Here is a 23,833-nt window from a genome sequence, read left to right on the forward strand (position 1 = left end):
GACGCACTGAAATAATCTTATCTTTTTAGGGGTTTGGGTTGGCATATGGACTGTATTTGAAACAGTCCTTTTCTTACTTTCAGCATTTTCATTCGTCATTTACACAAGATTTCGCTCTACTAACCAAAATCTCCCGCCTTTTTTCTTGAAGCCCAACGCGCTCGGTGACCAGAACACCGATGATAAAAGCAAAATAAACACAGATAGGCATTGTGAAAGAATAAAATAAAGGCTCTTTGAACTTTGGGCATTGTTAAAAGATACTTACTAGAGGACACCTCAAACCACGCACCGCACCTTAAAAGATTTCTGACCTTCATATTAAGAAACCTCATTCACATTGAAATCAAAATGATGACATGCCAGAATTTAAAAGTGAGAATTCTGAAGGAAAAAAAACATGTCTGAAGAGCAAAAGCAGTCTTCTAACTTTGAAGTCATGATTTAGAGATAGAATCCTGGCAAATGTCTTTTTTCCCTTCTTCACTGGCACTAATCCTGCATATCTGGCGTTTTGTACTGTATATTCAGCACTTTTCATTTTTTAATGAGTCATGACAGCTTTCTAACTTATCATCTGTAATGCCAACCATAAAAAGAAGAGTACATCCTAATTCACATTTACTTGCTACATTAAAAAACCCACAATGGCATTAATACCATCTACTGATATATTTAGAACTTTGCATAAGTAAAATGTACATAAAGTATTGGCGTATATGAAATACAGTAGGACAATACAAATAGGTGATATTTGTTAAATATTTATAGATATTTTGTTCAGGGTTGGGGGGTGTTGGTCTACAGAAGGCTGATTGGGACATTGTCTTCATCAGTTGAAGACTGATGAGAAACAATCAAAATCCACAAAAGCAGGCTTGTAGCGGTGGGTAAATGAATGTGTTTGTGATGCATAATTAAATCACAGCAGTGGAGGCTGGTATGCACGCTTGGGACGAGGCAAGCCATATGCTGGAATCTGTAGAAATATTATCCAAACCTGCCTCTTTAACTATGCTGTGACACCTCACTTAGGCTAGGATCACACTGCAGAGGAATCAGATTTTTGTGCACGGACGTGACCTGTATCAGGTCGTTAAAGTCCGTCAAAAGTCTGACTTTTTCACACAAGACTCAGGCTACTTTCATATACAGTCCTCAATCCAATGGGTATCCGATCTTTTAGAATCAGTCAGGAAACAGTCAAGGCGCATTTATTCGACTTGCGGGTCATCGTCATAGAGGCAGATGTCACTATTCTACCCTCAACCAGGTGGGAGGAAGCGGAGAAATAAACAACAACAGCCGACTAAAACACAGCATGTCATTAAATCACACATTCATGGACGATACACACGTGTTTGTTTTGTAACTCCCGGAACAGCCAACATCGCATCGCGGATTCACAGCATGTCGCTCGGGTTCATTCTCAAAGCGATAGTATCCTCTAGTGGTAGTTAAGAATAAATACATCCAAATCCAACTACACAGACAGTATTCAATGAGGGAAACCTAGGTTTTAGATTTAGTTAATATTTGTGGGGACAACGCTCCGCTTTTTCCATCCATGAGTACTTCCTTAATTATGAGTGCATTGCGTGTGAAGTCACATGTCAGTTCGTGCGCATGCGTGACAATTGTGGCGCGTTCACATGAGAAGGTAAAGTCGCCTACAAGTTACATTTAGTTGGTAATGTGAACAGATTTCACAGGAAACCGGAATTGAGCAGTAAGCTCTGCAGTTAGAATGGAGCCTAATTTTTATTAAAAACCCAATTTAAAAAAATAAAACAAAATTAATGCATTCATAGAGGCTAATTAGCAATGTCACTATCTTTGGATAGATGCGCCAAATCATTATTGATGAAATCGAAAAATGCTCCAGGGAAGACTGTTTAACAAATACGGCTCCGCGCGGCTGTGTTTCTACTCTTTGGATATGCATACGATCTGAGAGTGATTCAGTGAGGTAATGAAATTTGCAAGAGTGAGTCTCTTGGGCTTCTGTCCTGCTGAAATGTTGCAACATACCCGCTGGTCATGAAAAGCATACCACCATGTATGCTGCATCATTTAACAATGGCAATCCCCCGAGGAATACACATCCCCTGGCTTTCTCTTACTGACAGAAAAGTGCAATTGCAGCATCTTGTAAGAGCATCACCACAAGTACGATAGTTTCAGTTATTTCTCTGTTAAAAGACCTAACTGTTTATACTGAATTGCCTTATATGTGGGAAGGAACGTATCTTCAATTTTCAAATGGCCCAGGAATATTAAGACATTTAGTGAATTACCGTATTTTCCGCACTATAAGGCGCACCTAAAAGCCTTTATTTTTTTCAAAAGCTGACCATGCGCCTTATAATACAGTGCGCCTTATTTATGGATCAATATTAAGTTGCAAAGTCTTCCAACTAACTTGCAGCCGCCGACTAGATTTTCCCCCGAACGCCAATTAGTCCGCGGTGTATGCTGGGATCTATTTACCGGCGTTTCATTGGCTAAACAATGTGTCAATCATCATTTGAATCGATCACTATTGGCTAAAGTTATTCGGAGGTCAAGAGGCGGATCCTTTTTATCATTTACAGGCTGGCATAGGCTTGAAGGGCAAAACAAAGCCTGCAATTGGCCAAAAAAGATGAATGTGTATAGCACGTGGTTGACGGCATACAGTAAGCATTTTTTACTATTCTGTATTTGTAAATATTTTATTCTCCTGGATTTACTACACTCACGGATATAAAAGGACCATGGCTGCACATTATTATTGAACACAACGACTTCGGTGAGCTACTCCGGCTATATATTTTCCCTGTATCTTGTTTCAGACTGAACTCGATGTTTCTGTAATAAGCGGTGCAGTTAATGGATGGAATGGAGTGTCTATTTTTAAATCAAACTCAATTCCAATTGTTTATGGTCATATGCACAGTAAAGTTGAGAGCGAAAAAGAAAATAGAAACTAAGGAATGGTTGGCATTTCTTGAATCCCAAGACTTGAACCTTCCGAATGATGGAACGATGCATTTGAGTGACATCGTACGGACACCGCATCCGCACGTGTTCTCGACACGTATTTGAGTCTTTGCAAGCTTTCGGAATGTTAAGGGGGTAATCAGTTTGACTGAACTATCTGACTGTTTTGTCGACGTTCCCATTGTAGCGCCTTATAATCCGGTGCGTCTTATGCGTGTCAAATATAGGACCAAAAACTATTTTTTCAGAGTGCGCCCTATAACCCGGTGTGCCTTATAGTGCGGAAAATATGGTACTAATTGCTGACAACTATGCTATTTGTGCGCATCATACTCTCATTGTAAGAAAATGGAGGCCACAGTTGGTCTACAACCTGTTTGTGATGTAAAGACTTGTTGTCGGGCAAAGCGTACATACACAAAGACCTTTGCTATGGCCTTGCTGAGAGAGATTCTTTTATCGGGCTATTGAATTCCTGGATGCAAAGTGAATAGAGTGAGTTGGCGCGAGAATGCTGCTTCATTTTTCTCTCCAATCGATGAAGGGAATCTAGTTTTCAGACACAGTCCAAGCTCGGAGCAGCACTTCTTTTCTTTCCGTTAATTTACAGCTAAGTATGTACAGTGATCATCATTAACAGGAATGTTTACATATAACTGTTTCATTCTGACAGTTTCACTGTCCAAAAATGTTATGAGATTTGCTACTCAAATTCTACATAGCAACAAGTGATGATACAAATATGATAGGTCTCTAAAAATTCATAAAACAACGGTTGAGTATGTTTATAATATCTAAACCATTGGTTTTCAACTGGTCTGATTTCTGGACCCACCATCGCTCCCTAAATACAAGCAGTGACCACTTCTCAAGTCTATTGAGTGACAGGAGTCTGTGGAGTTAAAACTAGAGATAGGAGAATACATTCACATTAAAAAGGGACCAGCAAAACCAAAATGACTTCACACTTCACTTCAGTGGCTTTATCCTCTAGATAATAAAAGCCATATCTCATATATTCTCTGCTGTATCTGTGTTTGGCCATGCTCAACATATGTCAACAAACTTCATCTGCCTTTTTCTGTGGTGTGAAATGGGGGCTGTCCACTCTTTTTTCATTACGTGAACATCAGTTTTTTGTTTCTCAGCATTATTTTACCAAGGTCTGCGACCCATTCAAAACCAGGTCCGCGCCCGACTTTTGGGTCCTGAACCACCAGTTGAGAAACACTCATCTACTGTAATCTACATGCCATATGTGGTACTTTTTTGTACTTTTCGATTATGTTTTGGTATGAATAGGTTTATATGAGGTAGTATGGAGAGATGGGTTAAAGGTCAGTGATGTTTTTTAGTTGAATGCAGGTAGTTTGAGGAGTTCAGTTTTACGTTTGTCAGTTCTGATTTTACTTGTGGTCATTATGTATTTATTTTCTTTGCTGCCACTTTAAAAATTGGATAGTACGACTTAACATAAAGTGCAAGAACTAATGACATGTATTTATGGAACTTATTTTAAATCCATCCATTATCTGCACCGCTTATCCTCAGTAGGGTCGCGGGTGTACTGGAGCCCATACCAGCTATCTTTGGGCAGTGGGCATCATAAACCGGTTGCCAGCCAGTCGCAGGGCACACAGAGACAGACAACTTACTCGGTCATTCAAACCTAAGGACAATTTGGACCAGCCAATCAACCTAACATGCTTGTTTTGGGGATGTTGGAGGAAACCAGAGTGCCTGAAGGTAACTCAAGCAAGCACAGCGAGAACATGCAAACTCCACACAGGAAGGTTCGATCGCACTTGTGCCACACATGCGCCAACCACTGCCCCGCAGTGCTGCATTTTTTAAAAACATTTTTATTTTTTTATTTTTGAAGGAACCATATAAATATTTATTTTAAATCATTTATTCCTCTATTTTTTGATGGAATCATTTGATATATTTATTTATGTACATAAGTAATTTAATTGTAGACACAAAAATATACTAAACCCAAAGCCTTTAAAGGTGCAGTGTTTTATTTGAAGTTGTCTTCAAAAAGTTGAAAGTAGAACATTTTCTCTATAAAAGCCTTAAAATAAATTCACCACGCCTATCTGCTTTTATCTTACCTTTATCAACATTGTGATAAAAAAGGGAAGAGTGGGGAGGAGGGCTGGAGAGCAATGTTTTGCTCATCCCCAGGTTTGTTTTTTGGTGTAGGCTGAAAATGGTACAAGAAAGAAAAGTCCTGTTTCAAATACAGTCCAAACGCTAAACCAAACCAAAATGAAAAAAGAAGAGTTTTTAGTAATTTAGGAATGACCTGACTGAGGCTGCTGTCAAGTTTTCAAGGCATAAGATGGCAACAGAGAGTGACACAATTTTAAGTTGCGAACACCACCTCTAACTGAACAAAAACCCAGATGGCTAAGGGATCTGTGAACCATGTGAGTTTAATTCCTGAAAAAAAGGACAACATAATACTCATCATAAGTATAGAACTCACAACTCACACAGCATTAGTCAAGCTGACAAAACAAAACAGTTCCTTGAATTTGTGGATTCAATCTATTCTAGTTTTATTTGGACGGACTTCGTATGAGAATCAAAATTCATAACAAGTGTGCACATGCGTGCAATTTGTGTATGTGACGCATGTGTGTGTGTTGGCTCGGGGGGTATGGTGTTATGGAGGGGCCATCTGTCTCCAGCTGGACCATTACCTCTTCAGCTGTTCAGATTGTGCCACAGATCAATCAGAAAGCTACAAAGACACACACATGTACATGCACTCACAAACACACGCACAATGTCTAACAGCGGCGACCCGGGCTGACAAATCTTGTTTGACATTAAAGGTCAAACGGGGCTCGGGAGCCACATGAGCACTTACTCGGAGCGATATAACGCTTCTCCTACGTGTAAGCTGGCAGACGCCAACATGTCAAGCACTTCAAAAAACACCGCGATTTTGTAGGTGCTTCCCAGAACAAGATGCGAGTACGTGGAATTGATCTCGTTTTCCAGCAATTTGTGTTTGACTAGCAACCAGTCGGCTGGATGCGAAGCGGCTCGTGAGATCTGGCGCCGACTCGCGTCGACCATATGGACCGACATTGCCTGCTGGCAGGCGGCGATCGAACTTGCCGCCAAGCAAGTCGAGACCCGTCCAGACCGGGTTCGGTTTTAGGTACGAGACATGCAAGAGGGGGGCCATCATCCACCTGAGGGATGCAGGAGTCGGTCAGTGCCACGATGAGGCCGTGTACCTATGTGGCCTTTGCCAAAAGATGGACCTTTGTCATCCTGAGCTGTGACTTTATCGGAGAAACACAAGCACCCTAGCAAGCCAGTCGGCATATTGTTGTACATGTGACTTAGTCGAATAGGTGATGAGTGTTTCAAGCAAAGTTTTGGTAGTTTTTGTGGAGAATACCTGGAAGTTGTGTTGCAGGTGGATGGTACAACAAAGGGCGAACAACTAAAAAGGTTAAAAAAAACAAACACAGAGTGCCGCCAACGGGGGGCTAACCCGGACCGGTTTAAGAAAGGCGTCTGCAACCTTCGCAGAAAAACGTTACAAATAACACGCAGTGAGCAGCAAAGATAACTGGGAACAAACAATGAAATGCAAGCGACAACTACGGCGACAATTGCGAAGCCGACCGTGAATGAACAAACCAAGGAACACGGCTAAATCGATACTAACGCCAGACTAGCCGATAGAAAGACACACGGTGAGCAACCAGACTAACAGGTGCCCAAAAACAAAAAGCGGCAATGGCTCGCCTTACATGATGTGTTAATGGGATACGCCATTTTGAAAGTGGGTTCCTTCAAAGACACAATAGCTCTCCAGCAAACGAGCCAGATGGGTCCATCAATTCATCCGTTAACTGCACTACTTAACCTCAGTAGGGTTGCGGGGGTGCTGGAGCCCATGCCAGCTATCTTCGGGCAGTGGGCAGGAGACACAGAGACGGTCAACTCACTCGCTTAGTCACACCTAGGGACAATTTGGACCGGCCAATTAACCTGATGTGCATGGTTTTGGAATGTGTGAGGAAACCGGAGTGCCCAGAGGAAACCCACGCATGCACGGGGAGAACATGCAAACTCCGCATAGGAAGGCTGGAAACTGGATTTGAACCATGACCTCAGAACTGTGCCACTGACGCACTAACCACTGCCGCAAACATTGAGACTAAATGTATATTTGCCAACACATTTGCATAATTTGGGGAAGGAACACTCGACTTTCTGTAACTAATTGTAAAAAAGATGTTTGGGAATACCTTTGAATACACTTTTAAAGTGGAATGATGATCACAATATTATACATCCCATCCTAATTTTAGGTTATCCCTTAAGAAGAATTTCAGCCTTAATGCAAAAAGACAATCACTCTCAAAAGATGTGTTGCCCCATAAATAACATACCGTAAGATTTATATTTATGAAATCATGGAACAATTTATTCCACAAATGTGTTGGTGACTCACGTTGAGATGTGAAAAGACTGCTTAAAAACGAATGCTGTGTATCTACAACTGTATCACTTCATAAGTGTAGTGTGTTTACTGAAAGGCTCAACCAGAGAGACAACTCTTCCATGTTAGCTTAGCACTAGCTTGCTGATACAGTATATTACGGATTTGTATCTTACAAAAACTGATTATTTGTCTGCGATAGCAAGTTAAAACTAAAGGATCCTGTATATTCAAGGTATTTCAAATTAAGATATAAAACCTTTCCGAAGGTTGACACAGCTCCCTTCACTGGGGACTCTAATAGGGTTTCAAAACCGGAATATGAGAAACATGGTGACATGTTTTACAGTTGAATTAGAGCTTTTATTTGAATCTCAACATTTGCTGGGTAAAAATAGTCTATCAACCGTCTGTTTGAAAAACAAACAAACATATATTCCGTTAGCATTGTACATTGACTACAACATTAACTACTTAATAACTTTTGTTCTAAATTCCTTTAACTACAATTAATAAATTACAATTAGTGCAAAAATGTATTGAAGCATACAATCCACAGAAGTATTCATCTATCTGTACAAGTCAATTAAGCGCTAAAAAATGACAAAACAAAGTAACAAACAGAAACTTAACATAAGCCAATTTTTAGGATCTTGCACGCCACCTTTCCCCGGAAGGCACCAACCGGGTCTGGAGTAAGACATACCTGAGCCCAATCTTCATGACCCTAATTATGCCAAGACTTTATATTGACTGCTAGAACAGCACACTGCGTCAGGTCATGCCATTTTCATCCTGGCTGCCAGAGCTGTGTAATTTCTTCGGTTGTCCGTCAATTATCATGTTCCGTTTAGATGTTTGGACATTTTGTTGTTTTGTAATCAGTTGTTTCTTTGTTACTTTGTATCTACTTTTGTTATTAAATACTATCCGTTTTTGGAGCACACCTGGCTTCCCTACATTTGGGTCCACCTGCAAAACGTGACACAAATGACCTGACAAATACACAATACAAACTGGCAAGATGTGACAAGACTCACGTGGACAACATAAGGCGAGACGAGACGCAAAGAAACACATCCAGCATGTCCAAAGTCTGGCCCTGGGGCCAGTTACATCCTGTGATCAAATTTTTACTGACTCAGTCATAAAATTCATAATATGTAGCTTGCCAGTAATGTTGACAGCGATTTAAAATAATTCTGTAGACATTTTTTTTCCATTCCACCAGATAATGGTAGTAGCCCTATGGCCACCTTGCCTGTAGCGTTCTGTGAGAATTTCAGCCCACCCCATTTCCGACATAGCAACTGTAAATAAAAAAAAGGAAAATTGACTGTGAGAGCCGGTGCTTCCAGGACAAGTAGAAATTCGTAATATTTTTTCACCATAACCCAAAACAACTGCGTTTTCAAATTTACCAAAAGACTGTGGCTGTTTTCAAAGAATACAGCCTCTGTTCACTCCACGCATCGGCCCGGTATTGCAGTACCTCCGGGAACGGTGCATTCGCACTGATCGCTGCTTGGCTCTGTGGCTAGGACCTTGACTCAGCCTCTTGGCTTTGTTGCGTATTATGATTTGACCGATAACGGATAATGGATAAATGATAAAGAATATAGAACAATAAACCTTACATAATCCCACCCCGCTGACTACAAAAAGCTAACTGGAAACGACCGCTGTGAAAAGGTGAAGCAACTGGAAGCTGTTTTAACAGCACAGCAGCGCTTTTTCAAAAGACCCTGCGAGACCAATGAGAATGCTACAAAGGAGGGTGATGTTCAAAGGCTGAATAGTCGGCCCTCACACATTTTCAGCTTACCAAAACTGTCCCGCTTTCTGAAAAGTTCGGACACCCCTGAACTACAAACTACACTAAATCGTATTGTATTTCAACAAGACAAACCAAAACAGACCAACAAAAGAAGCCCTAAGCAATGAAACACAACTTCCTATAATATCATGTCACTGAACGCCAATGAAAAGTGCCGATTCGGCTTTTTTCTGCTGACATTTTAATTTTTAATTTTAATAGTTTCTAGTCCATGTGTGTCATCTTTATCACTTTTCCCGTCTTTATGCCGACTTCCACTCGCTATCTGCTCCCTTTGCAGTTCCCGCCTGCGATATCCTTGTTATATCGAGGCACTTACATTCACAAAACGCTGACATGGCCGATCCCTCGACTCAGCCACCCGAGGTGTTCGCTCATACATCTGCTAGGCCTACTTTAGAAGCGCTTTGCTACCTATTGCTCCCTTTTTGCTCCGAGATATAGCCCGAGCGAATGCTGCGAGAAATCAATGTGGCCTGTACAGGATGTTCGTAATAAGTGGTGAGTAAGTGCAGTGTGATTCATGGCGGCCCTTATCCCACAGCCTGTCTCCATTTCTGTCCCTATTCCAGCGTTGTCTGGCTTCGTCTGTGAGGCGACATCATTTGGGACAAAATGATCTCCCTCTTATTGTTTTCTTCTGACTCGACTATTAGATATAGTGGGTGGCCATGGCCTGCCATTAGTTTTCTGATTGCACAAAATAAGAAGCACTTTATATTCAGCGATGATTGTTTTTTTTAAAGCACTCCAAACAGTATAAAGTTGAACTGAGCAGTTACCGGCAGTATTTACTGTTGATGGTGAACTATTCGGGATGCATTAATATCCAGGGTGTCCTGATGACAGTCTCTATTTTGAACTCCTAGTCCTGGTTTATTTTTCTTCATGTACCCTTTACTTGAATTCCAATTATTTGTAATACATTCACAAAATACTGTCCTACTTTAAATCGATTCATAATACAGGGTGTTTAAAATGAGAGGTAAATATCTCACAGGAAAAAGTAAGGCAAACAAAATAAATGTCATGATGACTGATTACATTCGACTGTGCCCGCTCGTTTGGTGCCAGCCGCTGCTGGCTTCCTGATTGGTTCCCCGTCCTACTTAAGCTCCGTCCTTTTACTCGTCTGTTGTCAGTCCGTCAGCGAACCTCTGTTCCCACAAGGCAAGCATTTTTTTGACTCTGACTCCCGTCGATCCCGTTTTTCACCCGTTTACCACCCGATTTCCTGATTTCCCCGTTTGTCTCCGGCAACGACACGATTTTTGACCCCGACCACGTTTTGATCTCCCGTCCCGACTAACGACTCGTTTTTTTGACCCCGACCACATCTGATCTCCCGTCCCTGCTAACGACCTGTTTTTCCGTCTACTATGCTACGACCTCCCGTTCCAGAAGATCCACTTCCGCATTCAAAGCACATTCCGATTCCTTGAGCAGCTTGCTTCCCGCTTCCAGTGAGCACCGGATCGCGGGCCCTGCCTTTCCTCTATATCTCAATTAAACTTGTGACTAACGTTACGCATCTGGTCCTACTTCTGTTCTGGTTGTGATAACAAAAAGGTTATAATTTTGAAGATTATTAGATTTATATTTCTAAATCTGATTGCAAAAGCATGTGGATCATGTAAACAAAGTTACAAATGTTCACTGCACTCTGCCTGAGACACGCCATACATCAAGTTGGTAATCCAGCTCCTGCCAATCAAGATGAAGATTATCTTGGTTAACCGCAGTTTTTTATTGTTTTCTTTTTATATACAAATAAAGTTATTGTGCGTTACTTCAGGCATATACATACATCTGTTTTAATAATTTATTATTAATATTGAAAGGGTAAATATTTTTTAAATGCACCGTATTTCTAATTTATAGTTACAGTTCTTTAATTAAAATTGTGAAAATACTATAATGTTTATACTTGTAATACTTGTCATATCTATGCACAAATTTCCCCTAATATATGACAGTTTTTAGTTATTGTTTTTACATGCAAGCACAAATGTAAAGTAAGAGCTATTGTAGTTATTCGTGCACAACCGTTGCACATTTTATACACTTATGGTATATATTGATGCGATGATTGATCAAATGAAAAATATCGATGACCATAATCGCAAAACATTGTAGCAACGGGAATCAAAACCGGAGCTCGGTGGTGAGAGTGCCTAAACCTAACCACTAGATTACTAGTTATACGGACGACGGATGGAAAAAGGAAAAACGTCATCCTGAAAGACATAAATAAAAGCAGAAAAGCTCGACGTGGGAAACAAATCTTTGGTGGATCTTATAATGAATCGAACTTTGCATCTATTTATATTTCAGGATTTTTCTGTTTTTTTCTATTTTCTAACATTCGTTTCTGGCACCATGAGTGGTGTGATAATGAGAAAAACCTAATGCATTTTCGTATAACTGGTGTGAACCGAGTTTAATTAAATTCCCGTTGCATTCATTTCGTGATTTTGGTCATCAATGTTGTTTTTTTGATCAATCTCCTGTAGTAACGCACACGTGTAAGCACTGTATGCATTTTCAATCTTATCTACCGTATATTACCAGTATATAAGGCGCACCGGGTTATGAGCCTTACTTTCAAATTTCTGAATGATACTGGGTTTTGGGTGTGCCTTTTAGTCCATAAAATATGGTAAGTACAGTGATATGTGCAAGTAAAGTGCTCCACTTTTACCTGTGTCCTCCACCTCAATCGCATTGTCCGCCTGGGGTGTCTTCACAATTAACGTGAGACCGCTGTCACTTAGCACGTCCATTAATACGGCTCCACGCTGTACGCACTACTCATCATTTTCACTGTCCCACCTGTTGAAGAGAGCAAAAAAGAGACAAGGGAAGCCATCATTAAAAGGCCTAATGCCATTATGTCTGATGTGTGATGAAATAAAAGGTATTCCCGAATTCTTAAACATGCAGAACGTGAGGCAATTCTACCTGTGTTTTTTGCATGAAATCTATATACACTGGAGATAAAACTTAGAAAACAATTTTCAAACAAATGAATGATTCTGTCAGGATAACCGATATGCATCACCTGTGCCCGCTCCTTTGGCGTCAACTGCCTCAAACTTTGATTGGCTCTCTGTTCCTATTCAAGCCCACTCCTATCTGTCCCCTTTTGTCAGTCCACCTGCGAACCTCAGTTTACACTAGGCAAGCCGACCCTGACTCCCACATGTTTTTTGCTCCCGTCTGTCCCCCGGCTTGGACCCGTTTTTGATCCTGACCAGGTCTACTCTCCCTCCCGGCTTTCGACCTCTTCTTGTCCCCGACCACGTCTACTCTCCTTTCCTGTTATACGACTTGCTTCCGACCCCGACCACATTTTCGCTCTCCTGTCCAGGCTACTGACCCTTTTTTTCCGTTCCCGACACCACCATCGCTCGCCACGGAAGATCCACTTCCGCATTCGGAGTGACCTGCTTCCAAAGTCCAGCAATCCCCGGATCGTGGGCACAACCCTTTCCCTTTCTTCTAATAAAACTTGTAGGAAACGTAACGCAAGAGGGTCCTGTCTCCGTTCTGGTCCTGACAGATTCTGAACAAATGCCATTTTTACGGCTCAACAGTTTAAGGACATTTTGTCATGTCTATACCATGCTGGTACAACATTTTTTCATTAATTGGATAAGACATTTCAACAAGAAAAACCTGTATTTTGCTAAATTTAAAATTAAAGAACACTTTCAGGTGCCCCAACTTAATGGTGCTAATTTCCCTGGTTAGCTGTCAACTCCTTTTTAACTGGCATTCTAACCGCCTGTTTTACTGACTTTGCAAGATGGTGGGTTGTTCTAAAGGCTCCGGCAGAAGGTTGTTTGACAGAAGGTGAAACGTACGACCCTATCAGCCATAGCAAGACAAGTTGATCATTCCAAATGTGTGATTTCAAGATTATTGAATCTTTTCAAAACTACAAACTCATTCAAGTCACCAAAGAAGGCTGGTCGTCCATGGAAGACAAATGCATGAGAGGACAGGTCACTGTGAAGTATGCAAAGGGCTAATCGTTTTCACACTGCAGCTGGAATTGCACGCCAGTTCAGGCCTGAACATGGTAAGAATTTGTCACGCTGTTTAGGACCATTTGGACTAAAGGCCCACACTGCAGTGAACAAAAAAAAATCAAAAAGCTAGACTGAGCTTTGCTAAGGAGCATGTTTGGTGGGGTTCACTTCAGTGATAAAAGCAAATTTAATTTATTTGGGCCTGGTGGAAAGCATTATGTTCTGCGACACATTTGGAGAAAGACTAGACCAAAAGTACATAAAAATTCAGTGAAATATGGAGGAGGATGTGTCATGGTTTGGGGTATATTTTCTGCAGAAAGAGTTGGGGCTCTCATAGAGCTACATGGAGAAGTGAATGCAATTATACAGTATACAGGAACTTTTTTATACAGAACATTGTTCCTTACTTGCGTTTATCACCCAATCAGAGTGCACGCAGGACAATGCTCCATGTCTCATAGTAAAATGGGTAAAACATTTCTTTGAAGGTGAAAACATTGAATTAAATGTATAGGCTGCCTGGAGTCCTGATCTTAAGCCAATAAAGACCCCTGGAAAACACTTGGTGACAAAGTTATGGTCAAGAAATCCACTACAAGCATGGTACTGTGGAGGAGGCTGGAAGAAGAATCAAGCAAAATACACCAGCGGTATGATGCAGGTTGATGCACTGATGGTACAATAAAGGACGAACAGCCAAAAAGGGGCTACTCGCAAATATAACACATGAAGAACCACCTACGAGACCATTTAACGAAAGGCAGCTGCAGCCTCAGTGGAAAAAGCGAACGCGCAGTGAGCAGCAAGGCTAACCGGAAACCAACAACAAAAAATGGCTACCGCTACAAACACAAAACTGGCCGAGAATAAACTAAGGGACACAGCAAAACCAGCGCCAACCGGGAGCAATAAAAACAGGAAAGCCATCGGCGACCCCGATGCTGACCGGCGGCAGGTCGAACAACATTTTACCAACCGCAACAAAAACGGCAAAAATCACAAAGGAAAAGCCACAATCGAATACCTAAAAGTAGGTGAAGTCAAACAAGGAACTCACGCTTTAACAACAGCAGGCAAACTTACCCCATGCAACTTTTAGAGGTCGAAACTCTCACAAAACAATCACAAGGCCCACAGCGACAGGATAAGCAAATTCCAATTTTCCAAGCAGAAAGGAGCGATATGCAATCGCTGTTCACTACAATCACGGTCTATTTTGGAGCTGCCTCACATGTTGTGTTAACGGAATTTGCCATTTGGTGTTGTGCTCCCTCAATACCATCACAGCTCTACAGAAGCAAGCAAGATGGGTCAATGTTGAGATTGCATTTCTTGAGTTCCCTGGTGAGTTGAAGATTTTGCAAAATCATTTTTGGGAGAAACACTATACATTCTGTGAATAATTAAAAGAGAAAATCAAATCAATAATTGGAAAACCTTCAAAAGGCCGAACGCGGTTGTGTCGAATTCTAGATCACATCAAAGCTCGTGTACGGGATTTCCTAACAGCAATTGATGCTCCGACAGCAACAAAGTTACTGTAATTGAAGGAAAACAAGACAGAGACATCAAACATCCCTCGGGGTTCCAACCATTCCATTTTTTTTCATCTGATTCCAGCCCAAAATTCATTTAAACTTCACCAAGCAAGAAAGTACGCGGCGTCGATCGCTATGGAAACTGCGCCAATCTTTCCTATTTTAAACCCATTTAACATTTATAGCACAGTTGTTAACCTATGCCAACCTCACATAGGCAGCTCTGAGCATATTTGTTTATTATAATTAGCCAGCTCCCTCCCTCCCGTGCCTTGCCGAAGAAAGCAAAGGGGAAAAATCCAAGGCGGCTCAAAGAGGAGAGATTAAAGAGATGTGGCTGAGGCGGTGACAGCACACTGTGAACAGCGACTCGTTTACTGTTGCGACTTATGGGGAGCACGCCGGGGAATGACTGAGTGTCTGTGCGGAGCCGGAGGCGAGGAAGCGTACCGGCAAGCGTGCAGGTTGACACAAAACAGCGCTGCTGGGGGAGTTAACAAAAAAATGGAAGAAGACAACAGTTGAAGTTTGTCAGCCAAACGCGTCATACTGAAAATGGGTTGGATGGCACTAAAGACTTGTTGCAGTTCACTACACTGTGGATTTTTTTTCCAGCATACCGATCCGCTTGACAGTGTGGTCGAGAGCGACAATTTTAATCCTATGAGTTTGACACTTTTAAAAGCAATTAAACACATTCACAATTTCATTATATCATATTCTAACAATATGAGGTTTGAACAATTTTTATCGATGTCATAAAACGGAACGGGACTGTCTTGAAACGGGTCGGAAAGCAGGAAGTTGGAACTCATTTGCGTAGACGATCTGTCACTTTAATTGAGAAAGAAAAGTTGTCCAACACACAAACAGACCAAAAACAAAACAAAGCAGGCTCAAATGCAGGCAAAATTACAATCCAGGCATTCCTCAGAATCAAACAGAACTTGCAGGAATCTCTCAGAATGTTACACCGGAGTGCAACAAAGTCCAACAAGCAAAACAAGAATAAACAGGTATCAACAAGTTTTCAACAAGGGTAAACAACAATCTGGCAAAGGGCAGTTCCAAAAAGCGCATTTAAGTACCCAAAAGGAGTAATCAGGAAATGCAGGTCAGCCGTTGTCAAGGGGCGGGGCCAGCTGGGCGCTATGACAACTGTGCAGGACATGACAATCGACACTTTTAACAGCAATTAAACATATTCACAATTTCATTATATAATATTCTAACAATATGAGGTTTGAACAATTTTTATCGACACTTTTAACAGCAATTAAACATATTCACAATTTCGTTATATCATTTTCTAACAATATGAAGTTTGAACAATTTTTATTGACACTTTTAACAGCAAATAAACAATGTGAGGTTTGAACAATTTTTATCGACACTTTTAACAGCAATTAAACATATTCACAATTTCGTTATATCATTTTCTAACAATATGAAGTTTGAACAATTTTTGTCAACACTTTTAACAGCAATTAAACACATTCACAATTTCATTATATCATATTCTCACAAAGAGTATTGATTTATTTATGTTTTCTGAAAATTCACTTTGCAAATACCTTAAAGCTGTGGTTCTCAACTGGTCGGACTTCAGGACCGTGATCTAAATCAATTAAAAAAAATCCTCTTCTCAAATTTTTGGAATGAAAGGATTGTGCAAGTTAAAGCAGAGGTAAGAGAATATATACAACTTTTTTAAAAAATAGCAAAAAGTTACTTCAAATGACTTCAAAAACCGCATAAACTCGCAAATACAGGAAGCTGATATCACATATAAGCAACTCCCTAAATCTGTTGAAATAGCAAACATACTAAAATAAATTGGAAACCAAAATATTAATAAAATATATACCTAAACATCGATAACTTTTTAAACATGTAGATGAAAAAGATAAATATACAGGTAAGAGGCTAAAAATATAACATTTTTAAAGCTTTTCCTGTACCTTTACGCAGCGCAGACACTCGTACACCATTTTGGTATTTCAAAATCATTTTCTTATTCGACTCCATTGTTGTCATCACTGTTTTCAACTTTTCCTTCCCCTTATGACTAACGTTCTCAGGACTATTAGTATGAGCAGAAAAAGGAAATAAAACAAACAAAAGCTCAATAAAATGAGATGTGGTTTCTATTAAACACGCCGACTGACTGAAAAGGAAGAAGAGATCGAGGAGGGCTTTATCACCATCTTCAGTTGAGTCTAATGACGATCTGTTTTTTTCTTCTTCTTAGCATTGTTTTGCCAAAACAAAGGTGTGCGACCCAGTAAAAACGGGTCGACAACCCAATTTTAGATCCCGACCCAACTACCTTAAAGGTGGGATGCGTTGTTTAAGGTACCCTTTAAAGTAAATCGGAGAATATGTTCTCTATTAAGTGAGTGTTAGCAATATCCAGGTGTGTTCAGAGAGACCCTATGCTTCATTTTCCATCACTTCTGTTTTTATCTTTCTTTTAGCAAAGCTGTTTGGGGCAGAATACAGTAGGTAGGAAGATTGGGGTGATGGAGAGTGACGTCATGCTTGTCTCAGGCTTGTTTTTACGTTTTAGTGTAGCATGAGAATTGTGAAATTTAGAAAAGGCCTATTTCATGTACAGCCCAAACCCCAAATAATATAATAATTAGTTTATTTGAGCACCTAAGAAATTCACATACTTGCATGCATATGATCAACAGGCTGAGAGAGGCCGCAATGATGACACAAGCCAGGAGGTGGCAGTTGTGAGTCAGCAAGTTCCAAATTCTATCCAGCTTATTCAAATTTATCTTTGTTTCTCCTCGGTCATCAGTGGGCATATTTCTTACTTTTTATTTTTTTAAATTTAAATTCTACTTACTTACCGAGTTGTGCGTAAAAGGGACAGTATGTATTATTTAGCGCCTCCTAGGGGTGAAAAAAAACCCTCATTCATTACTCGCTGCGACAGGTACCCAGAAACCTTGCAGAATGCTGGGCAATATATTTAATAAGTAAAACGACGCATTTTTGGTCATAAAACAATTTGAAACTACACAATATTATTTCATAAAAATAGTAGTAGTAATAGTAATCATTATCTGTCAAAACAAAGGTACAGTGGAACCTCGGTTTTCGAACGCCTCTCAGTTCGAACAAATCGGAGTCCGACGAAAAATTTCGAGAAATTCTTGCTTCGCTGTTCGGTCAAAAAATCGGAGTTCGAACGCCGGTAATGCGTGAGTGCGTACGCTAGGGTGCGATGCTGAGCGGCGTGCGGGTTTAGATCGCTCTTTTCCTGACCAACTGTTATCGCGTGCAGACGTGCTTCGTTTTGCTTTCGCTTTTAACATTGGTGTATGAAGTGTTTTAGCCCCTAATTATGCCTCCGAAGAAATTCAGTGCAAGCAGCAAAGTTGCTACAGGTGAAAAAAGAAAAGTAGTGCGTACGACTATTGCATTGAAGAAAGAAATAATAGCAAAATATGAAGGAGGTGTGCGTCTTCTGCTGACCACCACAAAGGTAAGAAATCCTATTCATAATTCTTTTCTTTAGCCTTTTTTTTAATTTTTCGTTCTTTCGTACGGAAGATTACGATAACGGGAACGTACAATTAGCCTGGGTTAGCTTTATGTTTACGTTTAACATTCAAGGTAAACATTCAGGGTGTTGGAACGGAGCCCAACATTCAGGGTGTTGGAACAGAGCCCCCTTTCCAATGAACCGTTCACCACTTGTTGTGGAGACCCGGGTGCTAAATGACTTGTAAACGACCTGATTTTTTTTATTTTTACACGTTCATGTTAGCGGAATCTTTCGTACGGAAGATTACGATTAACGCAAATGTACGATTAGCCCGGGTTAGCTTTATGTTTACGTTTAACATTTAAGGTAAACATTCATGGTGTTGGAACGGATTAAAACGATTTACATTATTTTTAATGGGAAAAATGATTTCGGTGATCGAACAAATCAGTTTTCGAACAGGGTTCTGGAACGGATTATGGTCAAGAACCGAGGTTCCACTGTATAAAACAAATGATTTAAAATAAATATAAAAACTGTTTAAAACGAAATGAGTTCAAAACCAAAGGACAAAAATGAATTGAACTGAACAATCCAAATGTAGTATAATACTGGTGAGTAGGCAGAGTAATTACAGCTCCTACCATACACACACACATATTATTTATAACCAAAATGCCATTCGAATAACCAACTCGCAGAAATCTTCCATTGGGATTTCAACCCCCGTGAGGTAGCAGCGAGACGGTGTTAATTAATCAGGAGGCTCCGCCCACATCTTAATTAAAAATCATGAGCTACAAGACAAAAGAGTTTCATCTTAATAGACCGAAAGTGTTTCACGCTGCTTCTCTCGCTTGAATTCTTGTGCTGAGCTAGGCTGATGTTATATCATTGTGCAAATGAGAACACAATTCACGCCAGGTTTACTACGGACCCCATGGTGGAATACAGAGGCGGGCCGTGCATTTCACACCTACGCCTTCAGTAGTGCTACATCTGAAACAATATAACCCTCCATAATTGTTTTATGGTATAAAACATTTACGGCGGCTGCAATTTACATAAAAAAGCATCAATAATAACCTCATAGAATTGCAATATTATTTAGACTACGGCCCGCGAGACGGTACGGAGAGAAGTATAAGATAAAAATGAGCCAGTTCTAGTCAAACAATGACCTGCAGTTGTTAATATACAGTGGAACCTCGGTTCTCGACAATAATCCGTTCCAGAACCCTGTTCGAAAAGCGATTTGTTCGAACACAGAAATCATTTTTCCCATTACAAATAATGTAAATCGTTTTTATCCGTTCCAACACCTTGAATATTTACCTTTGTTTACCTTTAAGACACAAATAACATAAATGTAACCCAGGCTAATTGTACGTTCGCGTTAGCGTAATCTTCCGTACGAAAGATTAGGCGAACATGAACGTGTAAAAATAAAAAAAGGATAAAGAAAAGAATTATGAATAGGATTTTTTACCTTTGTGGTGGTCAGCAGAAGGCGCAGATGGACGGTGAGAGGGATGGAGGAGGAAAGAAAATTATTGTTTGAAAGGAGAACTTTGGGGAGCTCTTCTGTCTGAGGGGTGCTCACACGTTCAAATCTCTTTGCTACGGATGACTGGCTACTGGGTGTTCTTTACTCTTAAAATATCTATCCAATGACACTTGCTTCTCCCTTCTATTTAGCACTCTTCGGAAGTGGTTCATGACAGTGTCATTAAAGTCATTATGACTCTGGTGGCTGCAGCTTCATGGGTGTGGTGAAATTCTGTAACTCGGCCCATTCGCTACACATTTGTTTAATCTCGGACGTCCCCTAGTGTATTGGAGGTGCAATTGCACCTGAGAAAATTAAAAGGAGTAAAAAAATTTTTGTTCGAACAACGAAGCAAGAATTTCTCCAATTTTTTGTTCGGACTCCGATTTGTTCGAACTGAGAGTCGTTCGAAAACCGAGGTTCCACTGTATTAATGGCTTAGAAATGCAGCTCATTTACCATTTAGGCACGCAGAGAAGGCCTCACAGGCGCTGACAGCCCACCGCTGGTAAAATCACAATCAGACTAAAACCAAGACGGTGAACTGAAATGAACCGCGTCAGGAAACGCGGCTAATGCGGAATATAAATCCGGCGTCGGACTTGAAAGAAATATGACGAGGGGGACTCTGGACTAGGGAATTAATATTTGATGATTTAGCCCCATGCTTCTTGATAGTCTTTCCTTGCACTCGCTTTTCTGCCCCCTCCCCACTTCTCCCTGCAGCTCCTCTCTGGAGGGCTGCAGAAGCGAGATGACAAATGAGCCAGGGGTGGGGGATCTAATAACATGATCTCCTTGCGGTGAGAAAAGGGTGTCTGGGAGATGAAGACGGACGGTCAACAATGAGAGGAAGAGAGCGCACAGCTGACTATAAACAGCCCGTCTCCTTCATCGCATTGCTTCCAGATTTCATTAGTTGCCCACTGACCCGAGAGCGGGGGAGCTGGCGTTCTACCTGAAGGGAACTCGCCAATTCACAGGTGTCGCACGGTCGCAGCCAAAGCCGAGGACCCTGACCACGTGGGCATTTCCAAACCCGGGGTGGAGTTATCCAGGAAGCAGTGTTTCTCAACAAGGACCCAAAAGTGGGTCGCAGACCCATTTTCAGAGAGTCGTGGGGCCTTTGCCTTTGCAAAATAATGCTAAGAAACAGTAAACAATAAACAGCTTCTTCCTGTAATTAAGGGTTATACCAATAAACATGATTTGACTTGACCGATGTGAATATATTCTACTCCCTCTAGTTTAAACTGCGCAATCCTTTTCTTTCATTAAATTTAAGAAGTGTATTTCTCCGGGGGAGGGGTTCGCGTCTTGTTATTAGGCAGAGACGGTGGGTCCTGAAGTCAGACCAGCTGAGAACCACTTGAGATTATTTAAATGCTGTATTTACGACGAAGCGAATCGGGAGACGTTTCATCTTCCGTCAGGTGGTGTTAATATCATGGAATTTCCCACCTCAGGGATGCGGTTGCAGATTTGAACAAAGAAAAGAAAGTCAGCCCATTAAAAGATCAAAAACTGGAAGACATCCAATATTTTGCATTCCCGCAGTCATGCGGAAGTGATCATTCTCTGCAGACCCGTCAAAAGCGGAAAAACCTTTCGTGGTTTACAGTTGGTATGGATGTGAGAAACATGCATTATTTCTGCCCTGTAGGGATTCTTTAGCTTTAAATTGAAAAATCGTTAGGATTGCAACAAATTATTCTTTACAGCAATCAGTAAACAAATTTGCCTCTAGGTGTTGCTTGTGCTCCACCGCATTTCTTTTTTTTCTCTGAAGGATGCTAGGATTTCCTACACTGATAAAAAATTAAGTTACTTAGTTCTTCGAGTTCTGATATAAATTACTAATCCCAAGAAAATGGATTCAGTGAACCAGGCGGATTGAAATAGCACACACAATTCATTAACAGAGAGAATTAATGATAGGAAAAAAAGGGGAGGGGAAGGCGCCGGGGATTATGGGATTTTTCGACTGCTGAAAGTCTGGAAGTTACTAGCACAAAAAGAAAGTTTCCCACTATAACGCTAGTCAATTTTGGGAGATTTCCTTGTACAAAAAAAAAATACTCATTCCCAAGAACCAGCAAACACAGTGTTAAATCTGAAACCGTTTCGGCAGATCATGCCTCTTTGAGCGTGGTCTCAGATATCTGACACCACCAGGATCAGATGATGGTGTTTGAATTTGCTAAACTTAAAAAGCCAAACAAGTGAGAAATTTGCGTACTCTTCTGTACTACAGAATGGCCCTCCAATCGACATAATTACATACGGCGAGAACATTATTTTATCATTACATTCGCTTGGATGTTTTGATTACATTCAAAACTTCATGTTGTCAGATTTCATTATGGAACATGGTGAATTGGTACATTCAGTAACTGTCCAAAAGGGGACGCAATCGTTCCATCCATTCCAAAGCGAGTTATTTGAAACGAGTAAGGTGGAAGTCGTTTTTGAGCTGGGCTTTCTTGCTCCACGGATGTATGTAAGAATATAAAGAATAGAATGCCTGATATAAAAAAGAGGGGGAAAACTGAGGACAACTACAAGCAGTGACAAAATACAACTGCAAGGTCTCTGAAAAGGTGAAGTCACACATTGTCTTATTAAAAACTGGCTGTGACCATTGTGCAACGTGTCTCCACAGTAGCATGGACTTTGTGCACAGCAGGGAGAACACACAGGTCCTGCAAGGGGTCATAGTGTTGATAGGGGAGAGGATATTCAACCTGGTGCCCGTGAGCACCCGGGTGCCCTCTGAGGACAGCTGAGGTGCCCACGGACCTCTTCTGAAAATACAACACTAGTGCTGGGTCATTGTGATTTTTTTGGAAACATTATTTTTTTGTGGTTCACTGAGTCAGATTAACCCTACTCATTTATTTGTCTTTATTTTAGTCCTTTGAGACATTTTGGAATTAAAGGCTATACAAATAAATGTGACTTGACTTTTTATCTTTCTTTCTTTCTTTCTTTCTTTCTTTCTTTCTTTCTTTCTTTCTTTCTTTCTTTCTTTCTTTCTTTCTTTCTTTCTTTCTTTCTTTCTTTCTTTCTTTCTTTCTTTCTTTCTTTCTTTTGTTCTTTCTTTCTTTATTTATTTCTGTCTTTCCTTCTTTCTTCCTTGTTTTTGTCCGTCCTTGTTTTTCCAACTTCTTTCTCTGTCAAGTCATTTTCATTTTCCTTCTTTCTGTCTGTCTGTCTGTCTGTCTGTCTGTCTTCCCTCCCACCCTACCTACCTCCCTCCCTCTTTCTTTCTTTCTTTATTTTTTTTTTTTTTTCTTTCTTTCTTTCTTTCTTTCTTTCTTTTTTTCTTTCTTTCTATCTGTCTGTCTTCATTCTTTCTTCCTTGTTTTTGCCCTTCCTTGTATTTCCAACTTCTTTCTCTATCAATGTCTTTTCTTTTTCCCTCTTTCTTTCTGTCTGTCTGTCTGGCTGCCCTCCCTCCCTCCCTCTTTCTTTCTTTCTTTCTTTCTTTCTTTCTTTCTTTCTTTCTTTCTTTCTTTCTTTCTTTCTTTCTTTCTTTCTTCTACTTGAGTCATATTATTCTGAAGTAACAGTACTTTTACTTGAGTACAATTCTTGGATACTATACCCACCTCTGGAAATGATATACCGGTAACAACAATGTAAAACTAAATGATATAACAATGTGTTGATATTTTCACAAATAAGTCGCACCAGAGTATACGTTGCAAACGAGAAAAAAAAACTACACTTATACTCCGAAAAATACGGTACTTTTGAAATGAATGAATCTAGTAACGGTATCGCATTTTCGCCTGACACTGTGTGTGCGTATACGTGTGTCTCTCCTTGGCCGCTTGCATGTGTATTGCACAAAGCCCCAAGGCCGAGAGTATTCAGCACCGGTGTGCGCCGGCGCATTCTGTGCATGC

The 23,833-nt window shown here is 40.6% G+C and overlaps 1 protein-coding gene across 1 annotated transcript in view; it reads right to left on the minus strand.

Annotated features, from left to right (window-relative positions):
• Positions 1–23,833, minus strand: part of nexmifb (neurite extension and migration factor b) — a 155,538-nt gene that overhangs the window by 7,633 nt on the left and 124,072 nt on the right. The window contains exon 2 of the mRNA XM_088343361.1: positions 11,998–12,128. Within this exon, the coding sequence (XP_088199487.1) occupies positions 11,998–12,079 (82 nt within the window). The 5' untranslated portion in view covers positions 12,080–12,128. The remainder of the gene's footprint in view (positions 1–11,997; positions 12,129–23,833) is intronic.

This window comes from Urocampus carinirostris, chromosome 9 (assembly GCF_059441175.1).
Source record: "Urocampus carinirostris isolate Australia breed hairy pipefish chromosome 9, RoL_Ucar_1.0, whole genome shotgun sequence".
NCBI lineage: Eukaryota > Metazoa > Chordata > Actinopteri > Syngnathiformes > Syngnathidae > Urocampus > Urocampus carinirostris.